Source organism: Dryas octopetala, chromosome 8 (genome assembly GCF_963921425.1).
Source record: "Dryas octopetala chromosome 8, drDryOcto1.1, whole genome shotgun sequence".
NCBI classification, from domain to species: Eukaryota; Viridiplantae; Streptophyta; class Magnoliopsida; order Rosales; family Rosaceae; genus Dryas; species Dryas octopetala.
In genome coordinates this window covers 12,974,726-13,002,561 of record NC_141373.1, presented here as the reverse complement: position 1 = coordinate 13,002,561, position 27,836 = coordinate 12,974,726, and the positions used below count along the sequence as shown (strand labels likewise).

Here is a 27,836-nt window from a genome sequence, read left to right as displayed (position 1 = left end):
CCAACACCCAGGTTCCGAAGGCGGCTTCTCCCGGGAGGAAAAGGAAGACGGTATTAGATGCGGCCGAGCCCGGGAGAGAGGGCAAGAGGGCAGCCACAGCCACTGCGTCTGATCCAGTCCCCGAGGAGGATCGTCTGGCACAGCAGGCAGTGACAGACTTTGGAGGATCCCTGAGGAAGGGGAGGGATGACCGGGTGATTGGCGATGAGGTTGAGCCACTATCCGTCTTGCAGCGGGCCTTTACTGAGCAGTCCCAGGTAAGGGAAAGTGGTATAGTATGACGAGATGTCCAAAGTTTAAACTTTATAGCTTGTAATAACATTTTCGTGGCATCCGACCTGGCAGGCACTGTTCTTCACTTATCGGGCACATGTCGGGGTCCTGGCCATGGTGGAGAAGATGAAGGACGAGATGTCGAGCTTCGTGGTGTGGAAGGACAGAGCGCTCTCAGCTGAGGAGAGGGTCGGTACCCTGGTTGCCCAGAACCAGGCGTTGCAGGCCGAGCTGCTGCAGGCCAAGAAGGAGGCAGACCAGGCTAGGCAGGAGTTGGAGCAGAGCGGGCAGGAGCTGAGCCAAGCCAAGCAAGAGGCGGACCAGGCTAGGCAGGAGTTGGACAATGAGTACAACAGCGGCTATGCCATGGGCTTTGGCGATTGCAAATTGGAGCTCGAGGAGATGTGCCCTGACTTTGACTGGGACCGCGTGCGTGGTCTGCTAGGGGCTGGCAACGAAGTGCCTGGCAACGTCCCGGAGGAAGGTGCCCAGGAGGTAGAGCATGAGGACATAGCATCCCCAGTTGGAGAGCGTGATATGGGAGAGGATCCCAAATAGGCATCTGTTGCACTTATGGCCCGGGGGCAGGGGTGGGCGGACCATTACCCTATTTTGATTTGAGTTGTATGGTCGGGTCGGATGTGGCCCGTGCCAACTTGCAAACTCTTTTGATTATTAAGTTTTGTACTTAATTGTTATTTGGATGATTTGGAGGGTGTCCGACCCGTTATGGGGTAGGATGCCCTTCTTTTGAATACATGGTATTGCAGAATTTTATCGAATGCATGGTACTTAGTTTCCCTTGGATGCATGAAATTGATTTTTCTCTGAATGCATGGTACTTAGTTTCCCTTGAATGCATGAGATTGATTTTCCCTTGAATGCATGGTACTTAAGTTCCCTTGAATGCATGTGTCATAGCCGCGCCCTGAATGCATGGTACTTAGCTTCCCTTGAATGCATGGGCGGATATGGGCAGGGTCGGATGTCTGATGGCCCGGGGGTCCATACAGCCAATTAACACTTTGAATAAAAATGAAGAAAAATGTGTCCGTGGTAGGACTGCCGTGAATGCATGGTACTTAGTTTCCCTTGAATGCATTTGCCATAGCCGCGCCCTGAATGCATGGTACTTAGCTTCCCTTGAATGCACGGGGCGGATATGGGCAGGGTCGGATGTCTGATGACCCGGGGGTCCATACAGCCAATTAACACTTTAAATAAAATGAAGAAAAACGTGTCCGTGGTAGGACTTGTATTTATTGAAAGTGATAACATAGATAAAATTGAAGAAAGTCCCCGGGGGGTACAACATTTGTCTACTTGTAAAAGTAGCGGAGGTGCTCGGCGTGCCAAGGGTGGCCGAGTTCCTTGCCGGTTGTGGCGCGGAGCCTATATGTGCCTGGGCGGATGACTTCAATAATTTCATACGGTCCTTCCCAATTAGGTTTCAGAGCACCCGTTTTGGCCAAGGTAGTGCTGCGCAGAACCCAGTCCCCCACTCGGAAGTGGCGAGGCTTAACTTTAGAATTGTAGTATCGAGTGGCCCGTTGCTGGTAGGCATACTTGTGTAGCTCAGCCTGGGCCCGATGCTCTTCAGCTAGGTCGAGACTGAGGGCTAGCTGGTCAGCATTGTGCTCAGGCTGAAATGTGTCGAGGCGGTAAGAGGCAAGCCCGACCTCAACTGGGATGACGGCTTCAGAAGCAAAGGCCAAAGAAAAGGGGGTTTCCCCGGTTGAGGATCGACAAGTCGTCCGGTAGGACCATAAGACTTCGGGTAGGAGGTCAGGCCACTTGCCCTTCTTTGCATCAAGCTTGGTCTTCAAGGTATGTTTAATGGTCTTGTTGACTGCCTCGACCTGCCCGTTGGCCTGAGGATGACCAGGAGAGGCAAAGAAAACCTTGATGTTGAAGGCGGAGCAAAAAGACTTGAACTCTTTATTGTCGAACTGCTTGCCATTGTCAGTGATAATGGCGTAAGGGAGACCAAAGCGGCAAATTATGTTCTTCCATACAAAGCTCTTGATGGTCTGGGTGGTTGCCTTTGCCAAGGGCTCGGCCTCTGCCCACTTAGTGAAGTAGTCCACCGCGACTACTGCCATTTTGACCTTGCCCTTCCCTTCGGTCATTGGTCCGATTAAGTCAATGCCCCATTGGGCAAAGGGCCAAGGACTGTTCATGGTAGTTAGGGGTTCGGGTGGTTGGTGCGGAAAAGTTGCAAATTTTTGGCACTTGATGCATTTCTGGGTGAGCTTCCTTGCATCAGCGCGGAGGGTCGGCCAATAATAGCCTTGGCGGATGGCCTTGTGGGCTAAAGAGTGGGCTCCTGCATGATTGCCACAGACCCCTTCATGGATCTCCCGGAGGATGTAGTCGCCTTGTTCGGGGGTAAGGCAGCGCAAGTATGGCAGGGAGAAGCCCCGCTTGTATAACTTGTCGTTGATAATGGTGTACCGGGAAGCTCTATGGCGAAGGCGCCGAGCCTCAGCCTTGTCCGCGGGCGGGTTCCCATGCTTAAGAAATGCAAGAAGAGGGTCCATCCAACTAGCTTGTTGCGCAGATTGGCAGACTTCCATAACATCAATGCTGCGCTGAGGTAAGAACTCAACTGGGACAGACCTCCCAGGTTCATGGTCGACTGCCGAGGCAAGGCGAGCTAGGGCATCCGCCCTTTCATTGTCCGCCCTAGGGATTTGTATGAGCTGGTATGCTGAGAATTGATTGAGTAAGCTTTGAACTTTGGTGAAGTAGGCGGTCATGCGCTCACCCTTGGTCTGGTATTCCTGTGTGACCTGGTTCACCACAAGTTGAGAATCGCTGTAGATTCGGAGTTGCTCCACGTCCATATGTAGTGCCAAAGATAAGCCGGCAATGAGGGCCTCATATTCAGCCTCATTGTTGGATGCCTGGAAGCCGAAGCGAAGAGCATACTCAATGGTGGTCTGGTCAGGGGCGATCAAAACAAGTCCGGCTCCACTGCCCTGTTGATTAGAAGACCCATCAACATATAAAGACCAGATTGGGCGATCCGGCCTGATTTCCGGAGTAGAAGAAGTTGGTGGATCGGTGGTCGACACAATGGCGGAGGAGGGCGCAGCCTCGGGTAGGAATGTAGACTCTGAAATGAAGTCTGCAATGGCTTGTCCCTTGATTGCGGGCCTTGGGCGGTAGGAAATGTCAAATTCGCTCAACTCAATGGACCATTTGATAAGTCGGCCAGAGACCTCAGGCCGCTGCAATACTTGCCTAAGTGGTTGATTGGTGAGAACCACGATAGGGTGAGCCTGGAAGTATGGGCGGAGGCGCCGGGCTGATGTGACCAAGGCAAGGGCTAATTTTTCTATCTCTGGATACCTGGTCTCAGCATCTTGCAGGGCCTTGCTGGTATAGTACACCGGGTGCTCAACCCTATCCTCAAGTCGAATGAGGACGGAGCTGGTGGCTGTCAGGGAAACGGACAAGTAGAGGAGTAGCTCTTCCCCTGGCTCGGGTTTAGAAAGTAGAGGTGATCTGCCCATGTACTCTTTTAGATCTTGGAAGGCCTGCTCACACTCCGGAGTCCAGTCAATGTATTTTGTCCGAGCCTTAAGGGTTTTGAAGAATGGGGCGCAACGGTCGGTGGCCTTGGATATGAATCGTGTCAAGGCGGCGACCCTGCCCGTTAGGCTCTGCACTTCCTTCTGAGTTCTGGGAGATTGCATATCGATCAAGGCTTTGATTTTTTCAGGGTTGGCCTCTATCCCCCTTTGGCTCACCATGAAGCCAAAGAATTTTCCCGAAAATACGCCGAACGTGCACTTGGCAGGGTTCAGGCGCATTTGGTACTTCTTGAGCACGGAAAACATCTCAGAGAGTTTTTGGACGTGGTCCTCCGCCCGGACACTCTTGACAAGCATGTCGTCCACATAGACCTCCATGGACTTACCAATGTATTCTGAAAAAATGGAGTTGACCAAACGCTGGTAGGTGGCCCCGGCATTTTTGAGTCCGAAAGGCATGACTTTGTAACAATATAGGCCCCTGTCAGTGATGAAGGCCGTATTATCCTGGTCGGAGTTGTGCATAAGGATTTGGTTATAGCCGGAGTAGGCGTCCATGAAACTAAGGAGTGCATGGCCTGCTGTGGCATCAACCAGTTGGTCAATTCGTGGAAGAGGAAAGCTATCCTTGGGGCAGGCCTTGTTGAGGTCAGTGAAATCGACGCACATCCGCCACTTGCCATTTGATTTTTTGACCATCACAACATTGGCCAGCCAATCCGGGTAGGAAACCTCGCGGATGAAACCAATTTTCTGTAACTTGTCGACTTCTTCTTTCATAGCAGCATAGATTTCGGGCTTGTACTGCCTGCGTTTTTGGCGGACGGGGCGGTGCCGCGGATTAAGACTTAGGCGATGGGAGATCACCTCCGGAGAGATCCCAGGCATGTCATCATAGGACCAGGCAAAGACTTCAGCATTGGCACGAAGGAAGTTGATGAGGTCGTCTCGGAGGGCGATACTGAGTTGAGTTCCGACCCGTACCTTGCGGTCCGGGTAGGCAGGTGAGATGAGCACTTCCTCCACATGACTGTCATCTGGTTGGGCGATGGCTCTGAAAGATGAATCACGAGGATCTTCGGGAAGATCCGGGGTAGGGCAAGTGGGGGAGACAGAAACAGCCATAGAGGGCATGGCCTCTTTCTTCTTCTTGACGGAAGTCGTATAGCAGGACCTGGCTGACACTTGGTTGCCTTTGACTACCCCCGTGCCACATGGGGTCGGGAACTTGATCAAAAGCAAGTGAGTGGAAATCATAACCTTCAGTTGGTTAAGGGCTGGTCGTCCCAGGATGACGTTGTACGCTGTGGGGCAGTCGACCACCAAAAACTGAGTGGTTGTGGTAGCGGACGAAGGATACCTCCCAAGGGTGAGTGGAAGGTAGATCCCGCCAAGAGGGGTGACCATATCGCCCGAAAAGCTAAGTAAAGGAGCGACCGACCGGTCAAGCCTCTCTTGGTCAATCTCAAGAGCTGTGAAGGCGGAGGCGAAGAGGATGTTGACGGAGCTCCCGCAATCGACAAGGATCCGAGCCACATCAAAATTAGCTATGGTGGCTTCAATGACCAGGGGGTCATCGTGTGGGAAGATCAAGTCACGTTCTTCTTCCTCAGCAAAGGAAATGGGCGACCACCCGAGCTTAGGAGTCTTTTTTCCACGGTGGAGGTCTACAGCCATAACGCCGGAGCATTGCTGAGCACTTCGGGCGTATTCCTTCCTAGCCCTGTTGGAGTTGCCAGCGAGGGTCGGGCCCCCACAGATGGTATTGACCCGCCCCCGTCGTTGTCCTTCGGCCTTGGCCTTCTCGGTGGCCTCCTTGTCTATAAAGCCATCCAATTTTCCTTCCTGTACCAAAGTTTCTATTGCCTCTTTAAAGGCTCTGCATGCCTCGGTGTCATGGCCATGGTCATTATGATAAAGGCAAAAGAAGTTCTTGTTGGCCCGGTACCGTGTTTGTGGTGGGCGAGGTGGGAGCTTGGGAAGTATGTCTTTGATCTGAGGATACAATTCTGTATAAGTAACAGTGAGAATTGTATAGACTTTGAACCTGGAGGCGTAGGATGTCTGATAAGTTTCCTCCCTTCGTTGCCCTCCACCTCTACCATCACCAAATTGCTTCTTGGTGAATTTACTGAACTTTTTCCCGGACCCCCCCATGCTGAGTACCCGAGTAGGGCTTGGGCTGGGGTGGCACTATGATGGCCTGGTCGGTACTTGGGCGATCCATGGTGGGCGGCTTCTTTCCATATGTTTTGAATTCCGCAGTAGCATAGGCAATGGCCTCTTGCATAAGTTCTTTGTAGGTGCGCGGATTGCGGCGGTTGAGTTCGAACAAGAAGTCCCCCTCTAGGAGACCACCCTTGAAAGCAGCGAAGGCTACCTTCTCATCACAGTCGCGACACCGGGATCGTTCTAGCTGAAATCGAGTGATGTACTCCCGGAGGGATTCCCTGCTGCCCTGTCGGACTCGAGTCAGGTCATCCGTGGTGTAGATTCTATCGGTCTGGATGATATACTGGCCCAGGAAGAGCTCTCGGAGCTCGTTGAAACAATCAACCGAGCCCGGAGGAAGTTGGTAGAACCAGTCCCTTGCACTGCCAGAGAGGGTGGAAGGGAAGATTCGACACTTCGTAATGTCATCAGCACCTTTAGATTCCAGAGCGGATCTGAAACTCATGAGGTGATCATACGGGTCTTCCTTCCCTGTGTATGGAGTGATTTTGGGAGGTCGGACGTCGCCCACCGGAGGAGCGGATAGGATGCGAGCTGTGAAAGGTCCAGGCAGCTCCCTTGTTTCTAAAGATGGGTGCCCACCCCGACTTCCTCCTTCCACTCTTTTCAGGCGCTCACTGATGTCCATGAGAAGTTGCTGGAGCTGGTCTGGTGGAAGAGAGCCGCTGTTACCGGAGTCAGCGACTTGTTCACTTATATAAGTGTTACTTTCTGCGCGGCGCCCAGCCGAGAGGACCTGCTCTTCTCCCCGTCGTCGCTTGGGACGGGGGGCCTGCTCTTCCTCCAAGTCTCGGGGGCGCGGGTTGGATCGCCCCTGCTCCTCCTCCAAGTCTCGGGGACGCGGGTTGGATTCGCCCCGGTTCGTCCGCTGCTCTTCTCGCCGAGAGCGGTTGTCGTCGAGCAGATGACGACAGTCCCGGTAAATGTGGAACTCCTCAGAGCGGGTAGGATGCTCGCCAGATCGAGCCCGGTTGACCGGGTGGACAAGTCTCTTTTGGAAACCTGGGGGCGGATGGCTACCTTGCCCTACATCCAATTGGCGGGGAACATTTTGGTCCCTTCGGGGGGGATCCCTCATCTCACCACTCCGGAGAGCGGTGTGTTCGTCCCTGTCATGGGAGTTCCTCCTCTCACCACTCCGGGGAGTGGTATGTCCTTCCCTGTCACGGAGGAGTCGCTCATAAAGCTGTGTTGCACCTTTTTGGAGGTCGAGCTGTTCCTGGGTTCGTTGGAGCTGAGCCTCCAAACGCTGGATGTACTCTTCCTGATCAGATTCGGCAGTCTTCTTACCTCGCTTGTCAACCAGCGGGGTGTTGTCAACTTGGTCGAGGATAGGACCTCCGTCAGACATTGTGAGGGTCGGTAGCTCGGAAGCTAGGGAGCTCGGAAGCTAGGGAGCTCGGAAGCTCGGAAGGTCTTTGCACCTCAACTGAGGGTAGAGAATTCAATGGGGAAAAGTTGTAACTTTCCCACAGACGGCGCCAAACTGTTGATGCTCAAAAATGGTAGAGCAGTCAACGTCGAGTCGAACCACGTAGGCCCGTTGACCCGCCACTGAGCGGATGACACGTCGAAGTGGGGCAGGAACGGGTAGCTGGGTCCGACTGATGAGTAATGAGAGAGAATGATATCCAAAGCACCCTGCGCAAGTACACAAAGGTGAGCGGGAAGGGCACCGGTGTGGTGCCGGCCAAAGCTCCTCCGACGCTCAAGTCAGTGTTCAGAGAGATCTGAGAGCAGAGTGAGTGAATAGTATAATAATGATTTCAGTTGTCCTTTTGTGACAAGAAGGTACCTCTTTTATAGTACCTTTGGAAGAGTGTCAACCAATCCGGTGACAACACGTGTCCTTTGTGGTGACTTGCACTGTAGGAGCGCCACGTGGCACCGGTCTCGAGGATCCGAGTGAATTGACACGGGCCGGGGGCCCGGGAGGCTTGAGCTTGGGAGGCCGGAGCCTAAGAGGCCGGGGCCCAGGGGGCCGGAGCCCATGAGGCCGGAGCCTAGGAGGTCATGGGCTAGGAGCCCAGGAAGGACTTAGTCTTTTGGGTCTAGGCCCAAACAGCATGGTGTTGGGCCTTGTGTGACTTGTCGTTATGCCGAGATGATTAGTCATACGAACAGTATTCAAGCATACTCAAATTTTGGTTAAGTTAATTTGTGTATTCTTTTGAGAGCTTAGAGTTTATTGTAGTCTTTAGAATTTAGGGTTAAAACCCTAAATCCCTAAATATAAAGTCATAAAACCTAAATTCTAAATGCTTAAATCTTAAAACAATATTACATCATTCAACAAAGTGTAAAATAAAAATAATATTACATCATTCAACATCAGTGAGGAAAAGTTTAGTTTTAAGTCACCCCTTGTGACTTAAAAATAAATAGATATTTTACATGAGTTTTCGAGTGAAATTTACAATTTTTGTGGTTTTCTTAAAATTTACTTAAATTAAAAAAGTGGGTCAAAAGTCTTTAATTGGCTCAAAAAAGGTTCATTTTTCCAAATTTTTCGTCATTGTAAGTAAATGTCAGAGCAATTGAGAAATACTTCATTTGTTCAAATTATAGTACTTCATGAAAAAAAGAAAATTCTATTTATACAATTACACTAAATTTTTTCCCAACCTATGTCTTACATGGTATGTACAATACACCATTCTATTTAAAAGTTGGACTACAACACATAGAAATAAAGGTATCATTTTAAAAAATTGACCTAGGCAAGAGATGCCTTAAAATAGAGAGAGATGGAAGACATAAAAAAAAAAATTATGTTTAGATCACCCTAAATTACTGAGTTGGCCATTTTTTCTTATAACTTCAATTGTATCAGTAAATAAAATAAAATTTTAAAATAAAAAACGAAAGTAAAATTCCAACATTTATGGTAATTAATAAAAAAATTATCAGCAGTTAAATAATATATTTTATTGTCCAAATTAACAAAGCTATAGGTGATATATAGCATCCTAAAAAGTATTAGCATTGTACTTTCATAGACAACTATATAATATTAAGAGCATTTACAACCCTTTAACAAATGGTATTTTGACTCTACAGCCCAACTCTGTAGATGTAGATTGAAAGTATATGGGTATTTTTACTAAATATATGGGTATTACTTGACACTCGTTGTACTGGATGGCTGACCGACCCAGGACCCAAGATAGGCAATTAATTACTTGGTCCTCCACCTTCTTCCTTTTCATTTGCGCACATTAATTTCAATTTTTGAATTTAGCAACATTTTGAGTGGTAGTTTTATGATTTTATTGACCATAGCAGCAAAAAAACTCAGAACCATTTCAATTTTATACAAACTAACCATATATAACTATACAAAAAAAAAAAAAAAAACCAAAAAGGAAAACAAAAAGACTCAATCCAAAAATAAACCCAAGCATGATCCATCTCAAAAAAACTCTTCCATAGCAGCAAAACAATTCAGACCCATCTCAATTTTATTCAAATTAACCATACATAATAACAAAGTAAAGTTAACCCAAAAAACTCATTTAGAACTCAATAGAAAGTACACAAACCCATTCAAAAATGACAAAAAATTTGGAATGAAAAAAGCAGAATGAGAGGTTGAAAGCCTGATCTCATACCTTAAAGAAAGAATCCAAGCACCACCCCTTTTCAGAAAGTGATGACAAAATCCAAAAGAAATTCTAGAAGATGGAGAGATATTGACATGAGAGGGATGGAGATTGGCACCGAGAGAAGAGCCTGAAGGCAACTCCTATTTTTTTCTTACATGAGAGAAAGGGTTTTCATGGAACACAATGGGCCTTTGGCCTTTTGTTTTTTTCCCGCGAAACTGGAATGCTTCCCTCGTAAAAAAAAAAATAAAGAGGGTTTTTGCTGGGGTTTTGATATACGAGGGTTATTTGGGCATTTGTTCAAGTAAATAGGGATATATTTGGAAGCTTGAAAAATTCATTAAAACCAGCCCAAGTGCTTCCCGTGTTTTTCATTGGCAGCACTTCTAGGAGGTGCCCCCAACCCATTGTTTTATAATTTTGAAAAAATTCATTTGAAAAATTACATTTTGGTCAATAATTTTGTGGGCCCCAGCCCATTACTGATTTTTTTTTTTAGTTTGTTTTACCCTTTTGCTCCCAACCCATTGTTTTATTTTGATAATTACTTATAGGTTAATTGGTGTGCGCTTGTGCGGGTCCTAACCCATTGTTTTAATTTTGATAATTACATTTTGGTCAATAAGTGTGCGCTTGTGCGGCCGCAGCGCATTTTGCTGGGCTGAATAGAATTTTCCCACAACCTTATTTCCTTCTTGTTCTTTGCAATGCAATATGAGGAGCTGTTTTGGACATAATAAAAGGATATCTGACCCAGTCCACTTTGAAATTAATTAATTGATGGAGTGAAGTAGGGGTGGGCATTAATACCGGAAATACTGAAACCGTCCTGTTTCGTCTCGTTCTGTCCCGGTCAATCTCGTCCCGAAATTTTGTTCCTTCATCCCCTTCCCGATCTCATCCTGTCCCGTTCTTAAATGGGACGGGAACGGTTCTGATGTTTGAAAACCATCTCGTCCCGTACCGTCCCGAATTATATTTTATTTATTATTTTAAATTTTAAAATTTTTTTTTTCTCTCTCCAACCATTTAATTATTATTTAAAATTTAAAAACTCTCTCTCTCTCTCTCTCTCTCTCTTTCTCTCCCCAACCCAACCCGTGACTTCCTTTTTATTTCCTTCTCTCTTCCTTTTTCTTCTTTCTCCCTTCCTTCTCCCTTCCTTCTCTCTTCCTTCTCTCTCCAGCCCGTGCCTTCACTTCCTTCTATCTTCCTTCTTCTTCTTTCTCCCTTCCTTCTCTCTCCAGCCCATGCCTTCACTTTCTTTTCTTCTCTCATGTGCCCTCACTTTCTTTTCTTCTCTGCCTTCTCACTTCCTCCATCTCTCTCTCGCGACCAGCATCTGGCCAGCCACCTAACCACCTTAAACTCGAGCCACCCAACCACTTCCAGCCCGTGCGCGACCCAGCCCAGTCACCCACTTCGCCGTCAGGCCACTTTCCCAGCCACCCAGCCACCTATTTTTCTTATTTTTATCTGGGATCGGGTTGGTACCGAACCCGTACCGAATTGGTTTGGTCAGGGACGAGATGGTACTAAGCTCTAAAACGCCTACCCCCGTCCCGTACCGATCCCAAATCCAAAGCATGAGATGGGAACGGGATGAGGTTAGTCCTGTCCCCCCCCCCTCCCCCCCCGGTCCCGTGCCCACCCTTAGAGTGAAGAGTGAAGAGTGAAGAGTGAAGAGTGAAGAGTAGGAGGCAAATAAAGTAAAGTGATGTTTGTATACATAACGTACGACGTCAACTTGCGTGATAAAAAGCATATATTAACCATGCATCTTTTGTTTTGTAGTGACATTGGCATTTGTATTTAATGCAAATCGAGGTGTTGATTTTCAAGTTTCAACTAACCAACTCTCAAAACATAGCCACAAAATATCCGGCGTAGCTTAAACAGTACAAGTATGATGTGCACTAATTTTTTTATAGGATTCGATCCAACCCACTTATATTAATTTTGATTGGATTTTATTGTTTTTTTTTTTCAGTATTGAAAGTTTGTATTAGGTGATTTATCTACCTAATTAACTTGATTAAAACCACAGTCAGTAATCGGACTCCAATTTTTGTTTATGTGATGACTCAGGGACTAATCAAACAGCCAAAACTCGAACGACACAGTGGCAAAAATCTGAAGACACAGATTGAGACTTGTAAATCACAAATAACTTTTGTAAACAACATAAATCAAACACACCAAAGGATCAAGTGACAACCTATACACTCAGAGGACCCATCACAGTAGGCATCCCATTGTTATCCACAACTACAGTGGTGTGTGATTAGCTAAACAGTTCCATATGACATATAGCAATATCGAGCATATAAATTTAATGCAGATTTGTGTTTAAAAGTTGAGTGAGTCAGTAAACATAACAACACAAAATGGAAATGAAGGCACACAAGATGTTCACCCAGAAAAACCACAAAGGGTAAAAACTGGGGGTCTTTTTCAGTTGACCGGACAATCCACTATAAAGGATGTTCAATACAAAGGGAGCATACAACACACAAGCTCAATCACTAAGTCCTAAACTAAGTGGCAGCTTCTTACCCCTTTGTGCAACTTCCAAAAGCAAGGCAATCAGTCATTCATGAAGAAGGCAGCTCAAACTCCAAGCTCATCAACCCATGACACCGATTCATACCAAACACAGCAGATTTTTCAATGTATGAACATGATATGCAGATTTAGATTCTTTAAAAATCAGTCTTCTCAAGCAAAAGACATGAAAAAGCTAATAGAGAATCCTTAGATCTAAAATCTAAATGATAGTGTTTATGAATTTGTGAAAAGCTTTAGAACACACTCAAACACATTCAGATTTTAGAGGGTGAAAAACAAGTTAAGAAAATCATTTAGTTTTTGAAAATCAAAAATATTATCTTACTTGAAAAGATGAGCACACACACAAAAGCACCAAGCACTCACGCAACAAGTATGCCCAGATGAAATTCACGTCACACAAAGAAGACCCAGACCAAGGACACTAAAATACTCACAACGCACACACACATATGCTGCTCGTGCCACGTGGAAGCTAAGTAGTGGCTGTCCACAAGAGACAAATGAAGACATATTCTTTTTGTCCCTGAAAGGAATCCTAGTACAGCTGAAGATAAGGATGTAGAGCTGTAAATTCAATAATATCCTCATTTTGCAAAATTCATAAAAGAGGAAGAAGATGAATAGTGATGTGAGTGTATGAGTGAACAACCAGATCATGTATAGTGCACATGCTAGTTTAAAGAAAGAGAAATGAGCTTTAATTTGATTGGGGTTTAAGAGCCAAATCACGAAATGGGCTGCTAAACTGTCAACAATTATTCAAGTGATAAAATTGCAAGTGCAGTACACGTGTGAAGAAAATTGTTCTTATGATTAGTGAGTGACTAGTCAAATAGACACAAAACTATTTTTCGTGAAATACATGAAGTGCAATATACCTTAGATCTTTTTGCATTGCAACTTCATTCTTGATTTCTTCAACACAAGTGAACTTAACCTTAATTCTAGCCTAGAGCTTGTGAGTGAATAATTAAAAAATAAATACAATGATTTTGACAAGGAAAAACTAATATCGAATCCTAGAAACTAACAAGTATATGTGTGACAGTGTCTGTTTAAGTATATGTTTAGGTTTTTACAATTTCTGATTTCTTGTCAGTGTTTAATATGTTTTCAATATTGTGTGACAATTTCTAATTTAAAATCGGCATATTAGACACTGTCAAACAGTGTCTGACAATGTGTAATATGCACACTGTTTGATAGTGTCTAATATTGATATTAACTAATTTGGATCGCAATTAGTGAAATATCCCTTTGTGAAGTCAACAATACCCATTGAATTTTTGCTTAAAGTTTTCTACACTAAAATGTCAAGTTGACAAGTGTCTCCTATATAAAATTGGGGTGCCCAAATTTTTTGATATTTAATCTATCTAAAATCACAACAACATAATAAACACTTTTGAATTGGTGATTGTCACACAATTACTGATTTCGAATCAGTGACTGTCGCACAATATCTATGTGACAGTATCTGTTTTAGTATATGTGTGACAATATCTGTTTCAGTATCTATACTGATTTTCAGTATATGTGTGACAATATCTGTTTCAGTATGTGTGTGACAGTATCTGTTTTAGTATATTTGTGACATTATCAGTTTCAATATCTGTGTGACAGTATTTGTTTAGGCTTTTACAAATACTGATTTTCAGTATCTGTGTAACAGTATCTGTTTAAGTTTTTACAGATACTAATTTTCAGTATCTGTCACACAATTATTGATTTCGAATCAGTAACTGTCACACATTGTCTAATATGCACACTGCCTAACAATGTCTAATATGTTTTTGAAAATGTGCGACAATTTCTAATTTAAAATTGGCATATTAGACACTGTCAGACAATGTCTAATATGTTTCTGAAACTGTGTGACAATTTCCAATTTAAAATCGGTAACTGTGCGACAGTTTTCAATTAAAAAACAGTGTCTAATATGTTCACTGTATATGTCTAATATGCATCTTAAACAAGAGGATGAAGAGAAACAAGATGCAAGGAAAAAAAGGAGAAGAAATGGGAAAAAAAACCGTTACACGTTGCTGCAGGTAAAAAAAGGAGAAAAGAATAAAAAAAAAAAAAAAAGCATACATGTTGCTGCAGGTAAAAAGAGGAGAAATGGAAAAAAAAAAAAAAAGTTACACGTTGCTGCATGTAAAAAAAGGAGAAAGGGAAAAGAAAAAAAGGTTACACGTTGTTGTAGGTAAAAATAAGAGAAAGGGAAAAAAAAATTATTGTTGACTTTTACTTTAGATATGTGTCAGCTTCTAGATAGTGGTTGACCTTTTTGTAATTTTTAAAATTAGGATATATTGTTGACATCGATTGACCTTTTTGTAACTTATAGAAATTTTCATATGTTAGTTAGTGATGTTAGTGGCAGTGTTTGTAATTTGAAATTTTTGTTATATCATTTTTTGTAAAATGCATAATTTCATTTATTACAAATAGGTCAATGGTGACTATTTTGGAATTTAAAAAAAGAGCAAATTACAATTTAGTACCTCAATTCTACATGTTATTTCAATTTAGTACCTCAACTTTGAAAACTTGCAAAAAAGTACCTCAACTTTCATTTTGTGTCAAAATAGTACCTCCGTTAGTTTTTCTATCAAATAAATCGTTATTTGCTGACGTAGCGGAGGTATTTTCGTCTTTTTCTCTAAATTTTAAAAATAATAATATTTTTAAAAACTTTTAAATACAAATTTTTTTAAAAATAATTAAAACCTTTAAAAATTTTAAAAAAATAAAATTGGGGGGAGATCAGAGGGATGGTCGGGGGTTTGGGTAAGGGTTGAGGGGGCTGAGTTGGGGTTGGGTAAGGGGGGGAGGGGTGACAAGACTAGGGGTGGTCGGGCAGGGAGAGGGGGGAGGATGGCTGGGGGAGGGCTAGGTGGGGGCTGGGGGTGAGGGGGGGAGGGTGCGCGGGGGCTGGGGAGAGGGTTGAGCAGAGAGAGGGGGAGGGGGTCGAAGCGGGGGGTCGGAGCGGGTAAGGAGGGGGCGGGTCGGAACGATGGGGTGGGAGGGGAGGGGTAGGCTGGGCTGGGCTGGGTGGGGGCTAGGAGGGGACGAGACGGGCTGGGTTTGGGTGGAGGGGATGGGCTGGGTTTGGGTGGCTGAGGTTGGGGGTGGGGGCGGGGAGGGAGGGTGGAGCATGGCTGGGGAAGGGAAGTGTGACGGGGCTGGGGGTGTGACGCGACTGTGGTAGGGGAAGATGGTGGTCGGGCAGGGAGAGGGGGGAGGACGGAGGGCGAGCTGAGGAGGGGAAAGGGATGGGTGGGGGCTGGGAGGGAGAGGGAGAGAGAGGGGAAAGGCTGGGTGGGGGGGGCTGGGGGTGGGGGGAGGATAGGGGCGGTTGGGGAAGATGGAGAGGGAAAATAATTTTAAAGAAATTTTTTTGTTTTAATTTGTTTAAGAAATGTTTTTAGGAAAATTTTTTATTCAAAAATTTTAAAAGTATTATTATTTTTTAAATGTGGATAAAAAGATGAAAATACTTCTGCCACATTATCAGATAACGGTTTATTTGACAGAAAAACTAACGGAGGTACTATTTTGATACAAAATGAAAATTGAGGTATTTTTTTGTAAGTTTTCAAAGTTGGGGTACTAAATTAAAACAACATATAAAATTGAGGTATTAAATTGTAATTTGCTCTTAAAAAAATATTCATTGGCCTATTTATAATTTTAAAATATTTTACTAACTTACTTGTAATTAGCTCAATATTTAATTAAAAAATAATTAACTTAAACTATACTCAACACCTTGGTCATACCCAATAATTTTGTATACCCAACATCGGATCTTAATTCTCTGTAGTCCGGTTATGTGCCTTTGGAAAATATAAACCATGTAATCTAATGGTTAAAATTACTCCACTGTCTTCTCCCTTTCTCTCTTCTTCCGTGTTAGCCTCAGCTTTCCCATATATCTCTTCTTCCTCTTTCCCATAAGATACATTGGTACAATCCCACACCACCTTGAGATTATATTTTTTTTCTAAGTTTATAAGATTTACATTTTCAAACCCACATACTTAATATTCATGGGTTTTTTTAAAAAAAAATTTCTTTTTAGGTTAGAGACTTAGGGAGGTGTCCTCAACTTAAATTTTATTGAATTTTAAAAATCCAATAAAATTTAAGTGTTTTAAACTTAAATTTTAATGGATTCCAATGAAATTTAAGTATCTCCAATTCAGATTTTAATGGATTCCAATAAAATTTAGGTGTCTTTAAAAAGTTATGAGTTTCATTAAGTAAAGAATTTTAATAGATTTGGATGAATTTGAATATATTTTTTATAGATAACAAATTTCACAAGAATTTTATTCAATTCTTTTAAATTTTGATGAATTCTATGAATTTTAAAATTTATTAAACTCCTTTAAAATCTGAGTTGGGACAGCAGTCATTCTAATTTATTTGTAAGAGAAGAACCCTGAAAGAAAAGGGGAGAAAGTTAAAAATAGAGATGCAGTAAAGAAACTTCATTGATCTTGAGCCATTTTCTTCCAAGCGTAGCAGTGACTAGTTATATGAGTATGGGTCAAATTTTAGGCGGATCAAAAGTTCAAAACAAACTTTTACACACGAAAAAGTTGAAGATTAAAAATGGAATAAATAGAGAGGATTGGTGAAAACAAAAAGTTGTTCTATTGGGAAATATCCATGGCCAAAAACTGTTGCAGGTAAATTCTTAGTTTTGGATCTTGGTCAATGAGGTGAAAGCAGCAATTGGGAATCGCATGCGGAGACTCGGAGTCAGAGTCAAAGCGGAGACAGTAGTGTTTTTCTGCTGGAGTTTCTGCCGATCACCAACTTTCACTTCAGCTGTGAGTTTAGGCTCCAAGCCTCCAACTGATAATTTCTGTAAAAGCTATCTCTCATGATTTCTTTGCATTTGTGCATAAAATGTTTTTGTATTTCCCCATTTGCATTCAATCTGCTTTTTCTGAGTCATATTATTGTTGATGATGATGATGATGCTATTTGGCTAATTTGATTTTCGCCATAATTAATTTGGGAAAGCTAAAGGGAATAGGGGTTGACTTTGAATATGTGATACATTGAGAGTATTAGAGCATGAGCCCAAATTAAAAATTACACAGGTCAATTTATGATACTTCTGTTTAGTATAGTATGCAATTTTGCAGATTAGATCAGATAAGTAGATCAGCAATATGAAATATGTATTCATGTTTTTTTGGTAATGGTTCATTTTATAACAAAAATGGTTGAAAAAGCTTACCAATTACTCACTTGCATTAGTTAATTAATTGGACTGTCTCCAGCAGATTGCTTTTGAAACTAGTCTCATTGACATCATCTCCAGTTAGTTGGCACGAGCAAGAAACTAGCTAGTCTCCAATGGCATTGGGCACCCAAAGAGCCAGTTCAAATGTTTCTTCAGCTCATGAATGGAATTATGATGTCTTCTTGAGTTTTAGGGGTGAAACACGCAAGCGTTTTACAGCCTTTTTACATAAAGAATTGCTCGAGCAAGGAATTACAAAAGTTTTCTTGGATGACGTAGAACTTCAAATAGGAAACCCGATTTCTGAACTCTTCTCAGCAATTGAACAATCAAGGTTTGCCATCATTGTGATATCTCAAAATTACGCTTCTTCAACATGGTGCCTGGATGAACTTTTAAAGATTCTTCAGTGCATGGAAGCGAGAGGGACAGTTCTACCAATTTTCTATTCTGTAGAGCCTTCCCATGTTGGAAAACAAATGGAAAGTTTTGCGAAAGCCTTCACTGAACTTGAAGAAAGGTTTAAGGATGACAAGGAGAAGGTGAAGCGATGGAGAGATGCTTTAAGAAAAGTGGCAAGTCTCAAAGGGTGGACATCAAAGGATATGTTGGCATTACTTCTTTTCCCTCAATTCAAAAGTGACTTCTATAATAATTTCATTGATTTCACTAAAATTCTAATGAATTTTGCTATAATTCTTATGAATTTCTCTGTAATTCCATTGAATTTTACTAGAACCTGATACATGAAGGCTGTACAACAAGCATTTCATGAAAGCATATTCATAAAATAATTTATAGTGGGAGACCAAATTTAATTCGTTTAACAGACTGAAGAATACACTTATTTGATTATTTTTATCACGTATTCATCTGTAATGAGGTGTCTGGGACCACTTGATCCAAAACGGCACATCTTAACAAGGAAATACATTGTACATTTTGTGTAATTTTAAAGGTTTGAAATACTTTTATCATATTCTAGGTCCACTCAAGAGAATTTAAGGGGAAAAAAAAGTGAAAGAATTCTTATTTTCTAGGTCTAGTTGCTGGGTAGCTTTCCCCTTCTCCTAAATCCTCCCTTATGTTGGTCCAATACAAAACCACCATCTTATTAAGTCGATGCAGAGACCACTTGGTTACCAGAGCTGCATGTGGCAAAAAACAAAAACAGTGTGTTTAATTAATTGTCTTTTTCTGTCTATTTATGGCTAATGTTAGGTCATGCCTTGATTATTGCCTTTTCTTCTTGAAGATATGAACCAGAGCTCATCAAAGAAATTGTTGAAGAGGTACGAACTAAAGTACGTCCGATATTGTTTGGGTCTTCACAAAAGCTGGTTGGGATTGATTCAAGATTGGATCAACTTGGTCTGCTTTTAGATACAGACTCGCATGATGTTCGCTTTATAGGGATATTGGGTTTGCCTGGGATAGGTAAGACAACCATTGCTGACATAGCTTATAAGAGGAATCTTCATAAATTTGATGCCAGCAGCTTTCTTCACAGAGTTAGAGATGTTTCTAAGACAGATGGTCTAGCCAATCTACAAATAAAACTTTCCAAGAACCTTATGAATAGAAATATAGAAGATTGGAACATTCATGAAGAAGAGAGAATGAGAAATTACTTACTTCGGAAAAAGTTTCTTCTCATTCTTGATGATGTGGACCATATAAGTCAGTTAGAAATGTTATGCGGAAGCCCAAATTGGTTTGGTCCGGGGAGCAGAGTCATTATTACTACTACAAATGAACACTTGCTAATTACACATGGTGTAGCGAGACTATTTAAGGTGGAGGAGTTAGATGAAGATGATGCTCTTGAACTTTTTAGCTGGAATGCCTTTAAAAGAGATTATCCGGATAATGATTATATAGATCTATCTAAACGATTTGTGAATTATGCCAATGGCCTTCCATTAGCTCTTAAAGTCTTGGGATCACTTTTGTATGGAAGAGATCAAGGTGCATGGAGTGGTGAATTACGTAAACTTGAGGATGATTTTAATGGAGAAATTATGAATAGACTTAAAATAAGTTACGATGGATTAGATAAGCAGCAGAAAAATATTTTTCTTCATATCGCTTGTTTCTTTAAAGGAGAGTACAAAGATCGAGTAGTTGAAATACTAGACAGTTGTGGCTTTCATCCGCATAGTGGTATAGATGTCCTTATTAAGAGGTCTCTCTTAACAATTTCAGATAACATGGTGTGGATGCATGATATATTACAAGAAATGGGTCGAGAAATTGTTCGTCAACAGTCTCAAGAACCTGGTAAACGTAGCAGGTTGTGGCTTTCTAGGGACATCTCTGATGTTTTGATCAATAATACGGTAAGAGCTTACATGGATACATCAAGTGTAGATGAATCTAGCAATCAACAGAGTATAAAACACACTATTAATGTTACGAATCTTCTTTTCCTTATAGTGTGCAGATCACTTGTCCTTTATAATATTATGCAATTGACTTGTTCTTTATTCTTCGTCATTAGGGAACAGCAGCAGTTGAAGCCATTGTCCTAGAATTGCCTGAATCCCAAGAAGCACAATGCCATCCCGAAGCCTTTTCTAAGATGATTTATCTTAAGTTGCTCAAAGCTCACAATGTGCACCTTCGCCAGGGCCTCAAATGTCTTCCTAATTCCTTGCGATTTCTTGAATGGAGAGGTTTTCCTCTAAATTCTCTCCCATTAGATTTCAAACCGGATGACCTTGTTGAACTTAGCATGTGTCATAGTAGCATTGAACAGCTTTGGAATGGAAGAAAGGTATACCTCTACAGCTTCAACATAATATATTTTATTAGAATAATATGTAAGTTTACTGAATCTAATTGTTCTACATTTCTTGTAATATTTACAGAATTTTGACAAGTTGAAAGTCATCAAACTTAGTCATTCAAAAATTTTGACAAGAACCCCAGATTTCGAAGGGATCCAAAATCTTGAGAGGTTAGATCTTGAGGGATGTGAAAGTCTAGTTGAGATTCACCCATCCATAGGAGATCTCAAAAAGCTTTTTTTCTTGACTCTTAAAGACTGCAAAAGTCTAGAGAGTCTTCCAGGTGAGATTGAAATGGAATGCCTTGAAATTCTCATTCTTTCTGGTTGCTCAAGGGTTAAAAAGATTCCTGAATTTGTGGGACATATGGATCGTTTATGGAAGATTTCTTTAGATGGGACTGCTATTGAAAATATTCCTTCATCAATTGAATGTCTAACTAGCCTTTCTTTATTGGATATGAGAGATTGCATAAATTTGAATAGTCTTCCAAGTACCCTTGGCAATTTGAAGTCCCTTAAAAGTCTTAATGTTTCTGGATGCTCAAAACTCTGCAAGCTGCCGGAAAGCTTTGGGAAACTAGAGTGTTTGGAGCAGATTGATTTAAGTGGAACTGCTATAAAAGAATGGCCATCTTCCTTTGTCCTTTTGAAAAACCTTAAATCATTTTTTTTTCGTGGACCGAAAGGGTCATCACAACAACCATGGCATATTTCCCTCCCTTTTCGAATAATGCCAATGACAATTCTTCAGCCAATGAGATCGTGCTTTCCTCCCCTGTCAGGGCTCTGTTCTTTAACGGAATTAGACCTAAGTGATCACAATCTTGGTGAAGGAACAGTTCCCATTGATATTGGTTGTTTATCTTCCTTAGTATCATTGAACTTAAGTGGAAATGATTTTAGTAGCCTTCCTGGAACCATTAGCCAACTTTCTAAGCTTGAGAATTTATTCTTGAGTCGTTGCAGGAGTTTCAAACACCTTCCAGTCCTTTCATCAAATAAAAACTTAGAAGTAACTGCCGATGGTTGTACTTCACTGGAATTGCTGCATTGTCCATCAAATTTGGATACATTGAATTCGTCATGTTTCAATTTGATCAATTGCTTTCGATTGGTGGAGAAAGAAAGCTATAATCATATAACATTTACTATGTTCCAAAAATACCTTCAGGTGCTCTCTCTCTCTCTCTCTCTCTCTCTCTCTCTCTCTCACACACACACACACACACACATTGTTTAACACCACTGTTTCTCCTGTACAGAGAATTCCTTATCCAGGAGATAGATATGAAATCGTAGTTCCTGGAAGTAACATTCCTTGGTGGTTCAGTCATCAAAGAATGGGATCTTCAGTAAGTGTAGAGCTAACTCCGCAATGGCGTGATAATAAGTGGATGGGATATGCTCTTTGCGCTGTTTTTCAAGCTTTTTCCAGTGGATGGGAGATCTCTTGTGTTTTGGAAGCCAATGGAAAAGAAGAGTACCCTGCGCCTCTATTATCAACTGATGTCCAGCCCGTTTCAGATCATCTTTGGCTATTCTATGTGTCTCGTGATATAAGCTTTGGTACAGAGTGGCAAAACAGTTGCAGTGAGTTAATATTTTCATTCAAAAGCTCAGGCCCCAGCCTGGTCAAGAAGTGCGGTGCCCGCTTGATATATGCCGAAGATGTGAAAGAGTTCAACAAAATGATGACCCAATCCACCACAGACATTTCTCCTTATGATGTCAAGGGATATCCAAACAGTGATGGGGAAGGACCTAGTGGAACTGGGAGTTTTGATGAGCAACAATGGTTCAAAAGATTCAAGAAAACATGATTTTTATTTTTATTTTTATTTTTTATGATGTGCTACCTTCTTTAGAGGAAGGAAATGACATTGCAAAGAAAGGAAATTTAAGAGAAATAAATTGATTCATTCATACCTTATTGTCTTATATAACCAAGAGCTATCCGTTGATGCGACATATATGGATATATGCAGCCCATTAATAACTTAAGACAGTAGCACAAGACATTAAATAGTAGTAACCTAATAGCAGCAAGATTCTTGGAAGGCATTGCCCCTTTACACGACATCTCATCCTGAACGTCAAAGGCTCCCCTTGCAGTTCCACATTTGCAATAGCCATTTATTAGGATATCATTTATAATGGCATCAGAAACCTTTCTTTTCTATCCCTTTGCTTCGGCTATCATGTCTTCCACAAACAATGCTGAACAAATTGTAAGTTCACACAGTTAGTATCAATGTATCATACCCTTTTTCACCATCTCATCCCTATAACTGAAAACCTTGTTTAAATGACCTTTATTTGAATAACCATTAACCAAGGTGTCATTAGTCAAAGCGAGAGCCAAAATTTGATGTCCAAACCTATTTTTGAGCTTCAAATAGTGGTCAAATTTTGGGTATTAGTTTTTGCAACACCAATGCTGCTGAGACTTAAATTTGGATATTAGACTTTTGTACCAAAGTAAAAATTTCTTAAAATTGATTAAGTAATCGTTAAGTTATAATTTATAAATTTTAATATTTATGAAAATTATATCATTGTTAATATTTTAATGAGAATTTCAAAATAAGACTAATATTGAATATATCATTGGGTATAGACTACACTTTCCTGTTAACCATAGTGGAAGGCCTTATCAAAGAACCCAAATGCTTCCTCAAGTCTTCCTGCCTTACACTTCCCACTAATAAGCGAATTGTAAGTCGATCGGTAAATTTGGCTCAACGTATAGTAACCTATGTGTTATGTCCCCCCCAATTGTTGAGACAGCTTCTTCCGTAGGAATAAAGAGAGGAGTGCTTATATTTCCACCCACCTATTTCCCCACCCACCTATTTCTCTACCCACTTTATTTTTTCATTCACCATTAAATTTGAAAAAAATATAAAAACATTCTTCACACTTCCCATTATTCCTATAATACAATTTGATATAGCAACTCAAACGCTCACCCACTAAACACTTTTTCCACCCCCCTTAACTATCATTCCACTTACCTATTTTTTTTCCAAAGGCCCAGGCTATTATGACCACTCTAAATTACTGAGTTGACCACCCTATTTTTAAATTTCAATTTTACCCTTAAAATAAAAAATTCTAATTTTATTCGTCGGGTCATTTGACACTTGTTTGTCGAAATGTTTGTGGTTATTTGGTATCTAACTGCCAAACATTGATGAAGTTTTCGGTAAGTAACCACCGAATATAAATGAAAAAAGCATTCGACAGTATTATGCCGAACATTGTCATTATATTCGACCGTAAGCTGTCGAACTCCTTAGTATGTTTCGGTGGCATGCTTCCGAATGGGTCTAAGTGATTCTATAATTTTTTGCAAGAAAGGGTAAAATAGAAAAAATTTGTCCAAAATATATTTGGGTGGTCAACTCAGCAATGGAAGGTGGTCGAAATAGCCTCGCCTTTTCCAAATATAAGAAAAAGAATCTTGTACCCATCTGGACCATCCTATAATTCATTCCTAAATTTCAAATTAAATATATTCTTAAGATTAATATTCAATTTTAAATCAAAAGAAACATTAATTCTAATATATAATGAATTCTTGATCTAAAACTATAAATAAATATATAAATAAAAAGGGTTTATGGTATAGAATAATCATGTATTTTAATAGATGTATGAGTATCAACCAAATAGTATCATCGATTTTAAGTTTTGGTGATAAAGTAGAATTAGGGTTTATGAAATAAAAGAATTATGAAAAAATATGGGTGAGTGAGATGATAGTTAAGGGGGGTGAGAAGAGTGTGCAGTAAATAGGTGTTTGAGTTGGTATATCAAATGGTTTTATAGAAATAATGAGAGGTAGGGAGAGTGTTTTTATATTATTATCTTTTTCAAATTTAATGGTAGGTGTAAAAATAAGGTAAGTAAAGAAATAGGACCAAGGGTGGGAATATAAGCACTTTCCGGTCAAGCCAACACGCCTTGCATCAAACACTAAAACGGACCAAAAGTTTTGCTCTTGGCCGCCCAGCCGAAAAATAGCAAACAATACCCATCTTCAATATATACTTCCTTGAAAAGGAAGAAAAAATGCTCCAGTCCAACATAGAGAATTATAAATTTTTGCAATATTATTAAGAGATAATTAGGCTTAGATCCTTTAGAAATCGGGAGTGTTTTAAAATTTATAAAAAAAAATCCTTTAATTCATAATAATTTATAAGAAAATCATTTTAATTCATAATAAAGTCATTTTAATTTATAAGAAAATCATTTTAATTCATAATAAAGTCCTTTTCCGATTTGAAGGGTATTTTCTGCAATATTAGAAGGGTATTTTTTTCTCCTAGGGTGTAGAGTAAAAAGAAAAATAAAAAGAGTTAATTAAAAACTATAAATTACTACCGGTTTTAATTTAAGAAAAACTTATTAAATAAACTAGATTCTAAGTCTCCATGTTATTCTTTGTCTCAATTAATTCCAAACACGACAAGGAATGCAAGTGCAGGCAACACCAATGCATTGCTTCCAACAAAATTAGCTATGTGTTTGTAAAGGGAAACCTTGTTCACAATGACACCCACTTTACCCTCAATAAGCTTCTGTTTGCAGAAACTCCATTCATTACCAGTTCGACTCTCTGCATCTGTCTCAATGCTCCATCACAACAGATCGAAATTATCATCTTTATCCTGGACTTCTCCTCTCCATAACATAAAGAACATTATAATCAATTAAAGGTGTCAAAGCCCAAGTTGCAGATAACAAGAGTTTCCAACTCAACCAATAGTTCAGAGTATTATTACAGGTCATGGCATATGGCTTAACCCCAGTTAAAAAAATGGTATGGCTCACGATTATGAATTTGCAACACCAAATTATAAATGAGTACGTGTGTACACTTACAAGGATTAGATATTGAAGGATTTGGAGCAGGGTAGTACCTTGGAGGTAACTCTGAACTTATTTTGAGAAATCAATGACCTTTTAAAGACAAGAACTCAATTGCATGCTGGAAAATTATTCTTTCTGGTTAGAGCCTTGGATTGCAAAGAGTCCCTCCCGTTTAACCTTGGGTGCAGAAAAACTGCCTACAGACTCAAAACTCTTCCCAAAGCTTGTTGTCAGAAGCCATTTCACATTCATACTTGAATTCAACAACGTAGACTCCCTTCCCATGAGCCAAATCATCAAAGTGAGAAACTCCTCTCTCATAGTAGCTTTGACATCCTCATAGGTTGCCTTCTTCTCAAGCCTAAAAGTGTGGTCAACAATTGAAATGGAAACTTGGAATGCCATTCCAATCAATTTTCCATCTGCAAATACACTAAGGCAACCAATTAACTCTCCATTTTCCATCAGCTAATTGAGAAATTTCAACTGAATCTGTAAGCAAAATAATCTCACAATTTTCCTTCTTAACCTGCATGAATGAAAATTCCTCCAATTGCCCCTTTCTGGTTCCGGTAAAGTAAAATATGTTCTTATGCTCAGGGTTCATCTGTGAAATGTACTGAGCTAGATAGGGAAGTCAATTTTTCTTTTGACTTGTTGCTCTCAAAACTTAGGAGTCTTGCCAAATGATTTCTACCAGATGCATCTCCAATGAACACTTTCCCTAACATTTGACCATCTCTACATCTTCTTCCTCCACCAAAAAAACTATCTCATACTAATATTTTTACTAATTAGTGTTGTCCAGACCTGTCCAACAGCCCAAACAAAGCCTAGTGTACACCATCGGACAAAGATTTGGGTCACTTGTTGGTTGGCATTACATTGCTTATTGGCAATGGACACCTTATTTTTACACAACCTTCTACTTGAGACTGAGTTGATAACTGCTGAAAATTCATCGGTATACAATCTTATAGTCATTTTTCAATCCATGACCCCTCTAGAATACGTGTTTGCATAAGTTTTACTGCAATTGACTGATTTTAAAATTTATGTTGGTGAAGCATGAAGTTCCCAACAGAAAATGTTGTGGTGGAGCAAGAGGTAACACAATTTGTGCCAAATTTTCTGAATTTTTCCCACTTGGTCTTGTTAAGTACTAAGAACTGAGTTCTCGCTTGCTCGGTAGGACACTCTTTATGGTGTCACCATCTCCGCAGATGGTGACTTCACCTTGGAGGTGAACTCTAGTAATTTGCCGCAACAATTATTGTCCTTGCATAAATTAAGTTGTTCAATAATTTATGAGATATATTGGAAGAAATTAATTTGAGAGAAGAAATAAAAATTAGGGAGGAAAAGAATAAAAAAGATGGGGCCAAAAGTTCAAAACCAAACCCAGCCGAGAGCCATTGGGTTGCTGCAGCAAGCCTGGCCCTCTTAGGCTAGGCAGAGGAGGACGTTCTGGTGGTAATGCGGCATGGGCTGCACTATGTGTGGCCCATGTTGTTATCTCACAACCTTACCCAAGGGCAAGCCTATAATTTCTCCTTGTCCTATATATTTTTACTAGTAATCATATCTTGTATTTACTAATTAAGTTTCTTGAAATTTAAAGGTTTCTTAACGGAGCCAGAACTTTTTCTTGATGGGGACATGGTTACAGTACTTTCATTGACAGATACTTAAAACAGAACTACAGAAGTAATTTTGACAATATTGCTGCCCAAGAATCAAAACGTTGAACTGTCTAGCAGTCTGTAACCCAAGCTGAATATATTAGCTTAGGAAGAAAAATCAGAGCCTGCATATGAATTCAAGCTTAATATAAAGCTTAGGAAGAAAAATTACCATGTATACAGTGACTATTATGTGGCAGCAAAGGAAAAGTGGAGTGGTTCACTTTCATTTTTAGTCCAACCTCTACAACCTATACTCCCAGATAATTGAAGTACTTGTCCTTGTCATTTTGTCTTCATGTGAACTTTTTTTCATTCTTGTGTTTTGTCCATTGGGAGTCCCATTTAGCATATGTAACTCAAGATTTTTACTTCACCGTACCCCAAACTAGGGGTGGGCACGGGATGGGGGGACGGGACTTACCTCATCTCGTTCCTATCTCATGATTTGAGTTTGGGATCGGTACGGGACGGGATGGAGGTTTTGAGATTATGGTACCATCTCGTCCCGTACCAAACTGGTTCGGTACGGGTTCGGTACCATCCCGATCCTAGACTAAAAAATAATAAAAATTTAATTATTCAATTTTTATTTAAGATTCATCTTCAAATAATAACCTGTAAACATAACATATTTTTATTCAACTATGCAAACGGAACAAGAATTCAAATAATAACCTGTTTTTATTCAAGATTGAAAATTCATCTTCAAGACTTCAACAATTCAATTATTCAACAATTCAAAATTCAAATAAACAACAATACAACATAACCTTCAACAATTCAAATATTCAAAGTTTCAAAGTTCAAACATAAACTCATAAATCAGTAAATCACAATTAAGCCTAGCTCATGGCTTATTTATCAAATTCAAACTAAAAAACATAATTAAGCCTTATGACTTATTACATCCCAAACTAAAAAAAAAAAAAACGGAAAAACATAATTAAGCATATGGCTTATTACATCACAAACACAACAAACATAATTAAATTTTAT

General features: G+C 40.7%; 2 protein-coding genes across 2 annotated transcripts; one reads left to right on the top strand and one right to left on the bottom strand.

Moving 5' to 3' along the window:
* Positions 1-1,592: 1,592 nt before the first annotated feature.
* LOC147277359 (uncharacterized) lies at positions 1,593-7,395 on the bottom strand. Its single transcript, XM_086255626.1, has 2 exons — positions 5,979-7,395; positions 1,593-5,821 (listed from the first exon to the last, which is right to left on the bottom strand). Exons 1-2 carry the CDS (start codon positions 7,393-7,395, stop codon positions 1,593-1,595), a joined length of 5,646 nt encoding a protein of 1,881 aa, XP_086111752.1.
* A 10,204-nt stretch (positions 7,396-17,599) lies between these two features.
* LOC147277358 (TMV resistance protein N-like) lies at positions 17,600-22,097 on the top strand. The gene is made up of 5 exons (XM_086253118.1): positions 17,600-18,093; positions 18,742-19,825; positions 19,987-20,262; positions 20,357-21,448; positions 21,540-22,097. The coding sequence occupies exons 1-5, from the start codon at positions 17,600-17,602 to the stop codon at positions 22,095-22,097; spliced, it is 3,504 nt and encodes a 1,167-aa protein (XP_086109244.1).
* Positions 22,098-27,836: the final 5,739 nt, after the last annotated feature.